The sequence below is a fragment of the Neolamprologus brichardi genome, chromosome 22 (assembly GCF_056152115.1).
Source record: "Neolamprologus brichardi isolate AB-2024 chromosome 22, ASM5615211v1, whole genome shotgun sequence".
Lineage (NCBI taxonomy): Eukaryota > Metazoa > Chordata > Actinopteri > Cichliformes > Cichlidae > Neolamprologus > Neolamprologus brichardi.
Window position 1 is genome coordinate 19,155,803 of NC_142124.1, and position 14,186 is coordinate 19,169,988.

The window sequence follows — 14,186 nt, forward strand, 5'->3', positions numbered from 1 at the left end:
AGCTCCTGCTGGTCCAAGAGGAGTTTTCGGGCAAAGAGACAAACACATGAACAAAGATCTTGTGTGTTTTAGTCAGATGTTACTCAAATATTTGTTGATATTCTCAAATATCTTCTCTTCTGCACTCAATGCTAAAACTGAGGATTCAGAATATGAGTTCATAATCCGATGGGTGACAACATGGAAGCTACGTTAACATGCTCTTGTCTTAACCAATGCACTTTGATGCATATATATGCTAGAGATGGACCGATCCGATATTACGTATCGGTATCGGTCCGATACTGACCTAAATTTCTGGATCGGATATCGGAGAGAAATAAATAATGTAATCCGATCCGAAGTATCACAAAATCACCTCACAAAACACGCTACATGGCGCATCGGAGCAGTATGTGTCACGTGATAGAGCGGCTGTTGTCTGCGAGACCTGTCGGCGGTCTGTTGGAGCATTTGGAGCCTCGCTACATGCTTCCTAACCACAGCATTTCATCTCGGCAAAAACTATCCCAGAGAAGTAAAGCAAGTGTGTGAATTCATCCCTGAATGTTTGCATAGTATTTCCACGTTAAGCTTAACAACTGATATATGGGTCCACAACTGGACTGGCCATCGGAGTTCTATATTGAGGTGAAAAGGAAGCGATTTGTCCCGCACGTCAGCTAGAATTAAAAAATGGACACAAAGCTGGAGTTATTCTGTCTTTGCTGCGCAGTTGCATCTACTTCTCTCATTCTCTCCCCCTTCCTCTCCTGTTATTACTTCAAACATGAAACTGATCAATGATCAGCTGATCGGCTTTTCTGCCACAAGTCCCGTCTTTCTTGTTTGTTTATCGCCCACTTTGCGCTAGAAAGAGGAGACAAGCGGATAAACAACAGCAGCACGTTTAAGCGTGATCAGCTGTTGTGAGAATGTATTTAATATTACTTTCTAGTATCAGCTGATGTTTGCTGGAGCCACAGCTGTAAAAAGTGCTGGTCATGATGTCAGTTTGGTTATCTGGTGAGAGGGAAACATGCAGATGAAACCAGGAGATGTCCTTACTGAATCATCAGAGCTGAACAGGTGATGGAGAAACAGGTTTACCTTTTAGGTGACATGAATGAGTTGAAGGGAAGTTATGAACCGTTTCTGAGAAATAACACCAGGATCCTTTTCTAAGTAGCTGACAGCTGGTAACTGTGCAGGGGCGGATCTAGCAAAGTTTTGTGGGGGGCCAAGTAGGGCATTAACAGGGAAAGGGGGACACAAAGAAATACTTTTCTTTGTTATGTGATTTAAAAACTTTGAATAAATAATTATCTGAATCTTACAACAAAAGTGGTCATCTGATTAAATGTATAGAAATCCATTATTGTATATAGTAACTAATAAGTCTAATATACACCCTAGTAAGCTATAGTGCTTTTTTCCTTTGGGAAGGTACCATCTGTGCAGTCTGCAATTCTGTTGAAGAAAGATGTTGAATCTATTTAAATATTGTAGAAAAATAATTGATTTCTGTGCATTTGTTTTTATACTTGCATTAAATTAAAGTTGATTACATCGATTAATGGCGGGGGGTGGTTCCCTAATACTTAGGTTAGGTTTGTAAGTACTCTTTAAAATACCAGAATAGGGAGGCTGGTGTAGGTTTAAATTTATCAGATTGATCAGTGTTGCTGAACTATAAAATGTTTTGGGTGGAGTGTATTTTTTGCATACAGATATAACAGAATAGCTTCAGTCTCTTGTTTTTTAAAACTTGAGTATGAACTTATACCAAATGCAGCAAGATATTTATAAAAAACAGTTTTATTGATTACAAAATACGCTATATCGGATTCATATCGTTATCGGCAGATATCCAAATTTATGATATCGGAATCGGTATCGGACATTAAAAAGTGGTATCGTGCCATCTCTAATATATGCACATGTACTTGTACACAAGTAGACTGTGCTGTTGTTGCAAGACAGTTTTATTTGGTGCAGAAAGACTAAAGAACATTATTCTCTGCCACCTACAGTACATTGTCACTTCTCATAATAAATCAGCTTAAGCCTACTGTATCTCCAAGCCCTATTGTGCTCATGATGACAAGTTTAGTTGCCCACATTTCTTTTTATGTTGCTTGGTAACCAATTAAAAGTCACAATCCTTCAGTATCAGCCCACCTTGTTATGGCCTGATGCAGGGAAATGAATATTTTCTTTAATAGCCTGCTGTTTCATTCAGCTGTATTGCGAGGATAAGAAATACCCACTGTGTCTAATCACATCTTCTCCCTCTCATTTCACTCGAGGCATATTCGCAATTGTGTCTATTTTTGACCGTCATTATAGCACGGATTTTTCTCTACTGGGATGCATAGAGGAAAACGTATCTGTACCAGTTAACTGTCATCTACTTTAAAAACAACAAAGGCAACAAAAGAGTCTGAGTTGGTCCTAGCACATGATTAAATCCTACTGAATGCAAGAATGTTGGTCCAGCAGTTGATGGTGCGACTTACAAGGAAGTTGTTTGTGTCCTCCACTGCAGCTTGACCTGGCAAATGATTTGAGGTGTCCCAGATTATCATGTTCCTATCAAAAATAAGGGAAAAAGAAGAAAGAAACCATGGATACAAGGGGAGAAATGATCACGTAAAGTGAAACCATGACACCTGCAACACAACTTAATAGCCTTGTTCACATATCAAAGCATTTGTTGGTTAGAAATCTCATTCCTTCACATTCGATTTTCAGTTTTTCAATCTGCGTTGTGGAGCGCGTTTGCTCAGGGGAAAATTTCATTCAGTAGCTGGTTGATGGCTAACAAGGTCAAATGACTCTCCGGATAAGATGGACTGTGGCAGAGGAAACAAATACAGACATATACACACACCACCTGCCAGTCAGTCACTCCATCTCTGAATTGAGTAGCAATAATAGAAGATTGAGGCTTGGAGTGTTTACTGCTGATAGGAATATCATTACAACTGTGGAAATCAAAGAATTGCAGCAAAACCGGTTAGCCAGTTCATATAACAATCAATTGAAACCTACACAGTGTTTTTCCCTCTCTCTGCTCATTTTTCTCTCTCTCCTCCTTTCACACAATCTTTTCCTCTTGTTGCTATAGTGACGTAAAATGGCTGCATTCTGCAGCGTTGGGCTGGAGCAGGGGAACGCTCCTGCAGCCTGTGAGCTACATTGTTTTACATTTGACTTATCACTTCCTTTCCCCGCTACCATTACTGTTTTTACAACAATAACTAAATACAAAAATCCCCTTTCTCCATGACTTCATCTTCTGCCTCGCTGTAGCTCACGACGCCTCTCTCTGTGTTTGCAGTGCGACAATGCCAAGGGGCTGAGGGCCTTCTTTGATGCCATTTGTTATGGGCCCAAACACCTGATGATCTTCGGCGGCGTCTGCCCCTCTGTAACATCCATCATTGCAGAGTCCTTGGAAGGATGGAATCTGGTGCAGGTAGGAGCTGTACTGCATGTCATCATGCACGAGTGTGTATGACTGTGTACAGTATGTAGTCTTAATGTCATGTTATTACACGTGAACTCCTGTGTAGACACTTTAAAAAAAGTAATCTGGGTATTTCCAGGAAACCTGACTTTGGTGTTTAAAAGGTGCTTAGGTTCTAGAAATTCCTATTCTGTAGGTGTTTTGGTGGACAGATAGGTCTTAAGATTTCAAAGGGGTTCCAACTCATAGCTTAATCCTTCATTAACCTTGCCAGGGTGAGTGTCTAATTGGCAATGCGGTAATCCTCAAAATCCCCCTCCCATTTTACAATCAGAGGCAGAGTCAAAATGGTTTGAACCAACAGCACCATGACCAAAAATCAGTTGTGAAAAATGTGAGAACCATTTTACTTAACACTTAGACGTAAGTGGAGGAAACACATTATAAAATGATTGTCAAATCATGAGACAGACTGATCACATTGCAGTAAAATGTTGCCTTGCACAGGTGAAAAGATATATTTTGGGGTGTTTTATGATTGGTATGAGCTAAAGTGTTTTGGCCAATAAACGTCTTAGGAAATATAATAAAAGTGATCCTGTCATACTGCTTTCTTCCCGTTTCTAAATAGCATTTTGTGCTATTAACTGTTGTGAGTTAAGTGTTGTGGTTGCTCTGTGTGGACATTAAACATCATTAATTCTTGTATCGGGAAAACTTTTGACCCCCAGAGTTATTGCTTGTGCCTACATTTGCTCTACCAAAGAGGGGAAACTCATGCTTTCAAAGAATACAATTCATTGTCTGCAAATGCTGCAAAGGTTATCAAGCACAGATAAGAAAGAAGTGGAGCTTGTGCTTGGAAGAGATAGTGTAATTCAAGAGGCTGTGTTTTGAACTGAATGTCACATTACTAGCATATTTCTTCCATTTGCGATTGCTGTGAATCTGCTGCTTTACACAGTCAGTTTTTTGCTCACTGTCTTGTTCGGGTCACTCAGGAGTGAAAAGAATTGGGAATAAACGACTAATTGGTTTGTTTTTTTTTACTCTGTGTTTGCTTTCTTTTGGTGGTAATGATCCCAGTTGAGAAAGATGGTTCAGGTCATAGTTGAATGTTAAGTGTTTATCTGTTGGTTTGCATGTATGTCTAATTGCTTATCTATTCACTTGCTTTTTTTTTTTTACAGTGATACCTTAGAGATGTAATCTTCTGCTCTGTAGAACACTGTGTTGGTACAGTTTGTTCCCCAGGGCACTTTACCAAGTAGCCCATTTTCCGCTGTCATTACAAAGAGCAACGCCAACAAATTCATGTCAGCCTGATCCCAAATGCACATAGTGACTATGTCTGAATATCATATAGCAAGTGACCGGGGAGAGAGTTTTAAATGAATAGCTAAAACCAAAGCAATCAAATAGCCTTTTCTTTTTGGGACAGCAGACATGCAGGTGCAAGGAAACTTTGATTAAAGAAATTTTTCAATCAGCATCTGTCCAGCATAATACTAAGACTTAAAAAAATCTTGTTACAGGTGTCTTTTTAAAAGCACGAGTCATAATTATCTGCTGTTTTTTTTTTAAATTAAAGGATCTAATCTGTGTGCATCTCTCTATAGGCAAGTAGGTGTTTATATATAGAATTGTACATTCTCGTTTGTAGGTGTGGTATCAGAAGTTGAGGTTACTGCTCTCAGATGCGAGCTATCTTTGCAGGCCTAAGCTGCATCCTCATTAGAGAATGAGTCATCAACCAGCCATAGTGTGAGCTGGAAATTTGCTCAATATTTGTCCCTGGACATAAAAAACACAGCACATAGGTTTTGTTTGTTTTACAGACCCTAAATGCAGAGTAAGGTGGCAGCTTTCTATTTCATTAGCTGGAGCGTACATTGAGGTTAGTTAGTCACAGGCCTGTGTGCTTCTAATCAGTGTTGTCTGCACACGGTGTTTGTGTATATGCATGTGTGTGAAACTGAGTGAATGCTTACATTATTATGAGAGACATGCAACTTGTTTGGTGGTATTACTTCAAACTAAAAACAGGGGTTGAAAAAGAAGGATTGAAAGGAAGGGTCTAACAAAGGGAACCCAAAGAGGAATGGGAGAGGGGATGAGAAATGATGAAACGAGAAAGGTTTGAATCCTGCACCTCACAATTTTAATGTGCCATGTCAATGGGAGTCTGTTTTTAAAGCTGTGAATTCTGTCACCCTGCTTACTTATTACCAAGCCCTGGCACTGCTTCTACAAAACTTGAGCTGGAGAATTTTCCATCGTGATTTTATGGGCCAGGCTTAACAAGCTCATCATTTCCACATCAAAACAGGGAGCTGGCAGATACTATCTACAGTGGCGATAGCTGAGAGAACAACTACTCCTGGAAGAAGCTTAATCATACACCCATAAAAATAGCGTTCAATCAGTGTTGATGCCTAATAAAGTCAGCTTGAAACAGCTCAACAAAAATAAACTCTGACTGCACGTCCTTTCACTGCAGTCTACACGCAAGACTTGGATGTACATACTTGCATTTAATGCAGAGCAGATGTAGATTAGTGTTTACAATTTTTAGCCAGAGATTCAGTAGCAAGTACTTTCTTATTGGTAATCAATAAAATGGTGTCTACAAACATAAGAGAGTGTTAGGGATAAGCAGGGTTATGAAACGATGGAGGAAAGAGCAAACATTATTCAAGAAGCCAATTTGTACAGTAACTTATCTTCTCTGCTCAATTTGACAGTTTATCCATGATAAAGCCAAAACCTCAAGCCATGATCCCTTCAAAAATAGTTTTCTGCATTCTGCGCTACAATTTAATTATCGACTTTCCCCTCAAATCCCGAGAGCTCAGTCAGCAGAAAAGTTCCACTAACTGTTCCTAGTATATCAGTCTGCAGAAATACCACAAAATGAATGAGTGCAGACCAATGCCAAGATAGTTAAAGAACATAAATGTCATTTTTTGTAATCGTTCACCTCTCAAATCTGTTCATTTTTAAAAATACTTAACTAAAATCAGACAATGGGATAACACTATTAGTGGCTGTGGGTGCTGTGTGGTTATCACCTGGTCTCTGCTTTGCAGTTGGACAGACTTTAAATAAAAGGTAGACATAGCCACCCTAATTTCACCAATTTGTTTGAAGCCTCAAACTGACTGAGATGCAATGACTGAGAAACTTATGCACTCTCATATGGTAGCCACTTATAATTGACAAGGTAGCCACGCCGTAAAGAACACCCTGCTTCGTGGTTATTTGACTCTAAATGCAGCCATGAAAAAAAAGCTATTGAGATTATGAACTCAGTAAGAAAATGTTTTCATTTTTCCAATATCTAATTTTTTGCTCTCAGAGGAGTCGACCCTTGCTGCCTCTTAAAAGGCCCAGAGTGAGACTATGTCCACCTTTTATAAAAGCCTGGTGGTCAGCGGTCCTCTTTAAAATTTTAAGAGTCTTTTGCTGGAGGTAAATGAAAATAGAAATAATCCAGCATGTATCACATCTAGATGGTGACCAGTCTGCTAGTAGCATATTGTTACGCTTTTCCTGTACAGTACTAGAGGACTGATGCGTTCAGCGGACGTTTGGATTCTGACTCATGGCTTGTGTCAGAGATGCCTGTTCGCCGACCTCCTTCTCCAAGCGGCTTTGCTAGGCTCTTTATTTACAGTCACATTTTGTAATGCGTACTGTACATGTGCTAAAATGACTGCTCAAGGAAATTAAAATGGTGGATAATAATACTACCCGGGCCAGTGGACAGATGGCGTGGAGTAGATTGAGGGAATGATGGAGGAACAGACAGGCAGGGGCAGACATAGACTTTAATAGGCTAAAATTGAAATTCAAAGAAGCGGGGCAAGACGCAGCTGCGTTTGTGAGCCACAAATGCAGCTGATTGCTGTGTTTTTATATCTGTGAGACAATGGATGTTGAAGCCATCTTCTTGGCAACCATCTTGGTGAGTGATTAACCTTGTGTTCTCCTCACCATGAAATTATATAATGCCAGAAAGCATTTGGCAAGGTTTTTAAATAGTTGCTGGCACAGGTATCTGCAGCATGCTCTTCACGCTCTCTCTCTCCTTTTTCCCCCCTTCGTTTTAAGTTCGGAGGTCTTTTTTTTTTTTCATCTTCACAGCAGTGGCGCCTATTTTCTGTAAATGGTTCACTGCGTGCCAGGAAGTAGCCATGGCCCATCCTGGCTCCAGTTGCTTGCCCCTGCTCACTCACCAATTAGGCCTATCAGCGGTCGCACTGTTCATTTTTCAGCCACGTCAAGTGTGTAATGAAAAATGAAGCTTCCTGATCATTTTGCCTCTTGTAATTTGGTCGAGAAGGAAAAGACAAAGGAGCCCCGTCCTTCATAACTGATACATCTGATACATGTTTTAGCGCACAGCTTTTGGTGACATGTTTTATATGTTAATTGCAAAGCAAACTAGGTTAAACATGAACAGAAATCCTACCTCACCATTAGCTCTGTCACTGTTTTTAGATGAGCTATTCCCCAGTGTCCCTCGCCGTGATGTAAAGCGCTAGACCTGTGATTCATTTATCTTCCGGGGACACTGAATAATGAAGTCAATATTTTGGAGGAGGAAAAAGTGGATGCGCTTTCTGAAAGTATTTTGGCCAAGACCTGGACATATTTACCCGCATATGAAGCTCATTTTTCTTCGGCATCTACCATATTGATTGGCAACGCTTCATTAAACCAGGCAATTTAGGGACACGGAAGTTGCATCCCTCCTTTATGAGTGCAGCATTGTTGTCTTTTAAGGCTGCACTATCTCTTTGGTGTCTTTTTCCCCCCCAGTTTTATTTTGTTCACTCTCCTTGAGTGCTACACTGGGTGTTTCAATAAAACATGCGATGCCTAGCACTGCAGTATTCTGCCTTACTTACGTCAAATCCTCCTGTGTACCGTATCAATATTTCATCACTTCCAGAGTTTAGGCTAAAATCACAGAGTGCACGGGCAGAGCTGGTGTGAGCATCACAACAGATCATCATATATCACAAAATTATGCGTGTGAAGTCCAGTTTATTATTTCGCCCGTGTTCTGAGTGCGTTCTTTGTTTTAGTCAGTGGGTGAGTAAAAGTTTCATGACTTCCCCAAATGCTTTCTGTTCGCTAAGTAGTAGTGCAGTCTTATTTCTGATCATCAATATCTTCCTTGATGTTGGGCCCTCATTCTTTAAATGCGACTGTGAAGAGGACTATATGAGAAAAAAATACAAACTGCTTGACAGAACAAAAAAGGGAACACCCGGGGGAAGTAAGAAGCGGTGTCCCTCACTCTCTCTGAGCCAAGATTAGATTTAAGTTATTGCCTGAACTGGCCGGAGAAGCGCTTGATGTCACTGTTACCTTTGAACGGACAGAGGCTTGATTCTGTTGTGTAATGCACAGGCCTATATGTGGAGTTAACATTTGGAAAAACGAGTGGGAGGATGAGTCAACAGCCTTTGTCATAAGCTGTGAACTAGAGTCCAGATTTATGGGACAGACTGCTGATGAAGTTAAACGAGGGAAATGTTGACATTTAAAGCAATGCCAATTCTAAAGCAAAACAGCCATATACTCAACAGCTACTTTATTAGGTACACCGTGTCAGCACTATGTTGTACTCCATTTTTGCCTTAATTTGTAATGGCACAGATTCAACAAGGCATCACACAGTTACTGTAGATTTGTCATTTACACATCCACGATGTGAATCTCCCTTAACACTGCATTGAAAGGGTGCTCTTTTGGATTGAGATCAGTGACTGTGGAGGTCATTTGAGTGCAGTGAACTCATTGAAATGTACAAGAAACCAGTTTGAGATCATTTGAGCTTTGTGACATGGTGTGTTTTCCTGCCGGAAGCAGCCATCAGAGATGGGTTTACTGTGGTCATAAAGGGATGGACTTGGTTAGCAATAATAGTTTAGTAGGCTGTGCTGAGTGATGCTCACTTTGTACCAAAGTGTGCCAAGAAAATATCCCCTATGCTGTGATACCATCAGCAGCAGCCTGAGCTGTTGATACAAGAAAGGATGGATCTATTCTTTTTTGTTGTTTGCAAAATTGCGACCCTGTGATTCACATCGATACTCATTAGCGCGGGCAACATTTTTTAGTTTTACGATTGTCCAGTTTTAGTGAGCCAGTATGAATTGTAGGCTCAGTTTCCTAATCCTACACGACAGAAATGGCACCCATTGTGCTCTTGTGCTGCTGTAGCCCTCTGCTTCAAGGTTTGACATGCTGTGTGAGATGCTCTTCTGCAAACCTTGGTTGTAATGAGTGGTTATTTGTGTCACTGTTGCCCGTCTATCAGTTACAAGCAGTGTGGCGAGTCTCCGCCTGTCACCTCTGGCATCTTCACCCAGAGAACTGGCGCTCACTGGATATTTTTTCTCTTTTTTGGATTCTTCTGTGTAAATCAAAGTGATGATTGTGCAGGACAATCCCAGCAGATCAGCAGTTTCTTAAAAACTCATTCTGATGCCCAATTTGAACTTCAGCAGATCCTCTTGACCATGTCTACATGCCAAAATGCACTGAGCTGCACGTGCATTTTGGCAACTGGTGAGTGTATGTAAAAATAGGAAGACTTCTTATGTGTTTTTTCATTGAGTGACTGTGTCAGAGTTTCTGTAATTTGTCACCAGAGGCAACAACAACAACAACAAAAATGGGGCTGAAGAAAAGATTAATTACATGCTTTACTGTGCATTAATCAGACATGCTTGGTCATGAATGCTGTGTGCTGTTGGAGAAAACACCAGCATGTAGCGTAAAGCAGAACTCTCTCTCTCTCTCTCACACACACACACACACACACACACACAGTTGTACCTATTCACAGTGTCGAATGCACACGTTTTGACAGGAAACACAGTCATTAGTTAATTAGGAACATTTGTTGAATACGGCGCTAACGTGTTGCAACTGTTGGTGTCACATATTGAATAAACATGCTAGTTCAGAGGCACTCAAAAAGAACAAGAGCTTTGACAGAAGCTCTTGCTGCTTCTTTTCTTCCTGAGGAAGTGGAAACAGTTCTTCTTTCTTGCTCTTTATCACTGACACAACTCTTCAACACCAAGGTCTACGAGACACATTCAAAAAGAATACACAATGAGTACATGCTGAATTCCACCCTGGCATTCGAGTACTATCATTCTCCCAGTAGTTTTCTGGTGGAGGGCGTGTAAAAAGAAAATCATTGTGTCATATTCATAGCACTAATGATGGTGTGGGACCTGCCAGCCACAAGCACCAATAAACAAACTAGATGCATTAATAGTTCGTGCTTGTTTTTGATGTTTCGCACAGGGACTTTAACATGCACACCCACTCACCCCTCTTTTTGTGTGCCCCCCAATCCCGGTTCTTTTCCCGTTTCTCGCTTTTCTCTTTTGGGGTTTCCAGGCTTTGATATTTCTTATTTAGGTCATAGACTCCATAGCACTTTGAAAAGCTAGCTGGGTGTATACAACTTTCCCTTCCAGATGAAAATAAAGCTTTGAACAAGAAAATCCTCTGATAAATTAAATTTGTTATTAATCTTTATCTAAAATTAATTGACTGTAATAACTTGAGATCAGACGCATGTAAAAGTTGACTCTGCTTTGATTTAGCAGGACAATATGCATCTCTTTTTTTAGCAAGATACTTCACTTTTTGAATCAGGCTACAATATAGTTACTTTTTAAAAAGGCACCACAAGAGAGAACCTGAAGGAGAAATTATTTCGGGGCACAGTGTAGAAACAAAAAGAGAACTCAGCGGAAAAAAAACATACATTAGGCAACACAAACACAAGTATTTTAAAGATATTTTAGAGGGTAAAATCAAGGTTTATTCCAAAATATCAGCAAAAGAATGCCAGGAATACAAATAATTTCACAGTAGGAGTAAATAAAGAAGACAAACAAGTTTGGAAAAGAAGGTTTTCTTAGTTGCAAAGTAGAGAAAATCCAGTAAAACCAATGTCATTAATCTATAACTTGCCTCTGTGGTTTATATCACAGTTTTGGATTATGCCTAATGTTGGTGTCTGTGTACCTCTTGAGGTGAACAACTTTTTGGTCTTTTCTTGAATTTAATTAATGGTATTTAGGCTGTTTTAAAAAACGATTTTTGTCAAGTGATTAAAAATGTAAAAAATGGTGAAGCAAATTGACATTTACAGAAAGGCTGTCAGAAGAAATTATGAAGAGCATTTAAATATAAAATCTTGTTTTGTTCTAAGAAACTATATTTTATTATTAAGGATGTTTTCATGTTTTTAACATTTCATGTAGTCAGAAAACCTTTACAAACCCCTTAAAAGAATGTTGTTACCCCATTCAACTCCATTTCCTTCAGTTTTTTCCCTCCACCATAAGGACAGTTTAGAATCACGGAACCCAAAAATTTGTTGTTGGAAATGAGCTTCTCTGATGCAGGCATTAGGAAGATCCTTTGAAACTATATCAAAAACAAGGGCAGACTAGCTGAGCAATTGAACATCAAAGAGAACCCAGCTCCATTACAAGCCATTAAAACCATAACGGCTGCTTGGAAAGAGTGAAGCTTAGAGGATCGATAAAGGGCAGTTTAACTGTCTGACACAGCTCACTAATATCTGAGGCATCAACTCCCATTCAGAGAGAGACTGAAGGAGAGAGAGAGAGGGGGGGGGGGGGGGGGGGAATAAAATGAATGAGAGAGAAAAAAATAGAAGTTAGTGGATAAGAGAGCGGAAATGGAAAGAGGGAAAGACTCTTATTACCGAGTGCTTTCCATCCTCCATTGCTCCCCTTTGTCTTCCTTCTCTCACCAATCCCTGATGTACAGTATTCTTGTACTGTGATGATATAACCTGATTTTACAGTAGAACGGCCATAAGCATAATTCTTTCCCTATACACACAGCACACATTAGCACCAACACGCTATCGAACTAGATGATGAGCATCTAGTTATGCAGATGGGAAAACTGCTTTAACTTATGTTTATATTTTCATTCCTGCTTTTAATTTCAAACACAGCAACATGTACAGCAAAGTATTGCACAATAAGCAGCTGTGCATGTGATGCTTGCACGAACCTATATTATGCTAACTGCACTCAAACTGTAATATCGCTCCGATATAAAATTGCACCCGTCTGAAAACTGATGAAAGTGTTTTGTTTGACAAACACCAGATCTAGGCAGAGAGGCTTAAAGATTCTCTCCACCTCCTTACTTGATTAAATTCCCTTTCCCTTTTTGTCACTTTATTCTGCCGTTCTTTCCTCCCACGCGATCCTCTTTCTCTTTATCGGGGCATCAGAATGCGGAAGCGTTAAGCCTCCTTGAGATTGATACTGAGCTCAATGCTATTTTTATTCCCTACTGGTGCAGTCATTGAATACCTTTCCTTTTCACCTGCGGCTACAAATGGAATCCAGTATGATAAGTCATGATAAATGATAATGTATTTCTGGCTTTAGGCCACTTTAACTTATTCCCAAAAGACAAACACCTAACAAAATTCTGTAAACGCTATTTTCTGGCTATATTCGCATAAAAAGTTACACAGGTCATTCATATCTTTGATTGTTTTAAAGATCAAATACCCTTTGTGTAGTCATTTCTCCAGTTTACATCAATGCTAGTTTTTTCCTAGCAGCACAGCCAGCTCATTAGTGCAGTTTTTTCTGAAATGATTCTGTATAAATTCCATGGTGAAGACACGCTTCTCTTTAGGCTAACAACTTTTCTCGAATCCTACTGCCAGTTGGTGTCCTCTTTGAACAGCTGTGGCACTCAGGCTTAGATTCAGGCAGACAAACAATTGCTCAGATGAATAAATAAACTAGCCCATACTTGCACAGATGCAGAAGCAGATATGTGCATGTGCAATTTGCATGTAGACTGGCTTGCACATTTCCCAATGCCATCGCTCACATCACTCTCTCTCTCCCTTCTTTTCTTTCTAGTCCTCTTCTCTCTCTCTCTCTCTCTCTTTCCTCCCCCATCTCAGTCTTTCCTGTAACAAAAGGGGTCTTCCTTTTCAAAGGGCCTCAGAAAACCTTGGGCACAAAAAGCAGGAATTGCTATAATTGGCAAAGACGTGGTGAAGCGTTTGGCATGAGGAACTCTCATATTCCAATTATGCTGACAGAAATATGGGCTTGCACCATTTCAGAATGCAGACAAACATGGCAAGGAAACTACTCACTACTCATGAATAGTCATACCATGCTCTCTGCTGCATTACGGTGAGTTTAAGTGTCACATTTGTCAAAAGATTTTGCTTTGTTTTGTAGCCGCAGCATCACATTCACATGCAAATCGGTAGCATGATGTGCATGCTGAAAATGTCAGGGCAGTTTCTTTGTGCAGCATGAAGGTAGACAATTTCAAATTGAACCCTTTAAAGTTTGCTTTATGGTTTCTACCTGATACCGTCATGTTGCTTTACGGAAGGCATTTCTTTATGATTCTGTCCTTCACAGCATACATACAAGATTGAAAATGTAACACATCTACCAGTATATTTCCCCGCGCCCCACAGAATGTTTTGGTTTATTTGAAGCACAGTAGCTACTCAAAATACACTCTCATATCATCTGACGTTGTCCTGCTGGAAGGTGAACCTCCGCCCCAGAATCAAGTCTCTTACAGACTCCAAGAGGTTTTCTTCCAAGATTGCCCTGTATTTGGCTCCATCCATCTTGGTGTGTTCAGAGTGATGTGCAGAGTT

At 40.1% G+C, this 14,186-nt stretch overlaps 1 protein-coding gene across 1 annotated transcript in view; it reads left to right on the plus strand.

Moving 5' to 3' along the window:
* The window catches only part of gabbr2 (gamma-aminobutyric acid (GABA) B receptor, 2), a 196,123-nt gene that overhangs the window by 47,833 nt on the left and 134,104 nt on the right, over positions 1-14,186 (plus strand). Inside the window, exon 2 of the mRNA XM_006787722.2 lies at positions 3,323-3,460. Within this exon, the coding sequence (XP_006787785.1) occupies positions 3,323-3,460 (138 nt within the window). The remainder of the gene's footprint in view (positions 1-3,322; positions 3,461-14,186) is intronic.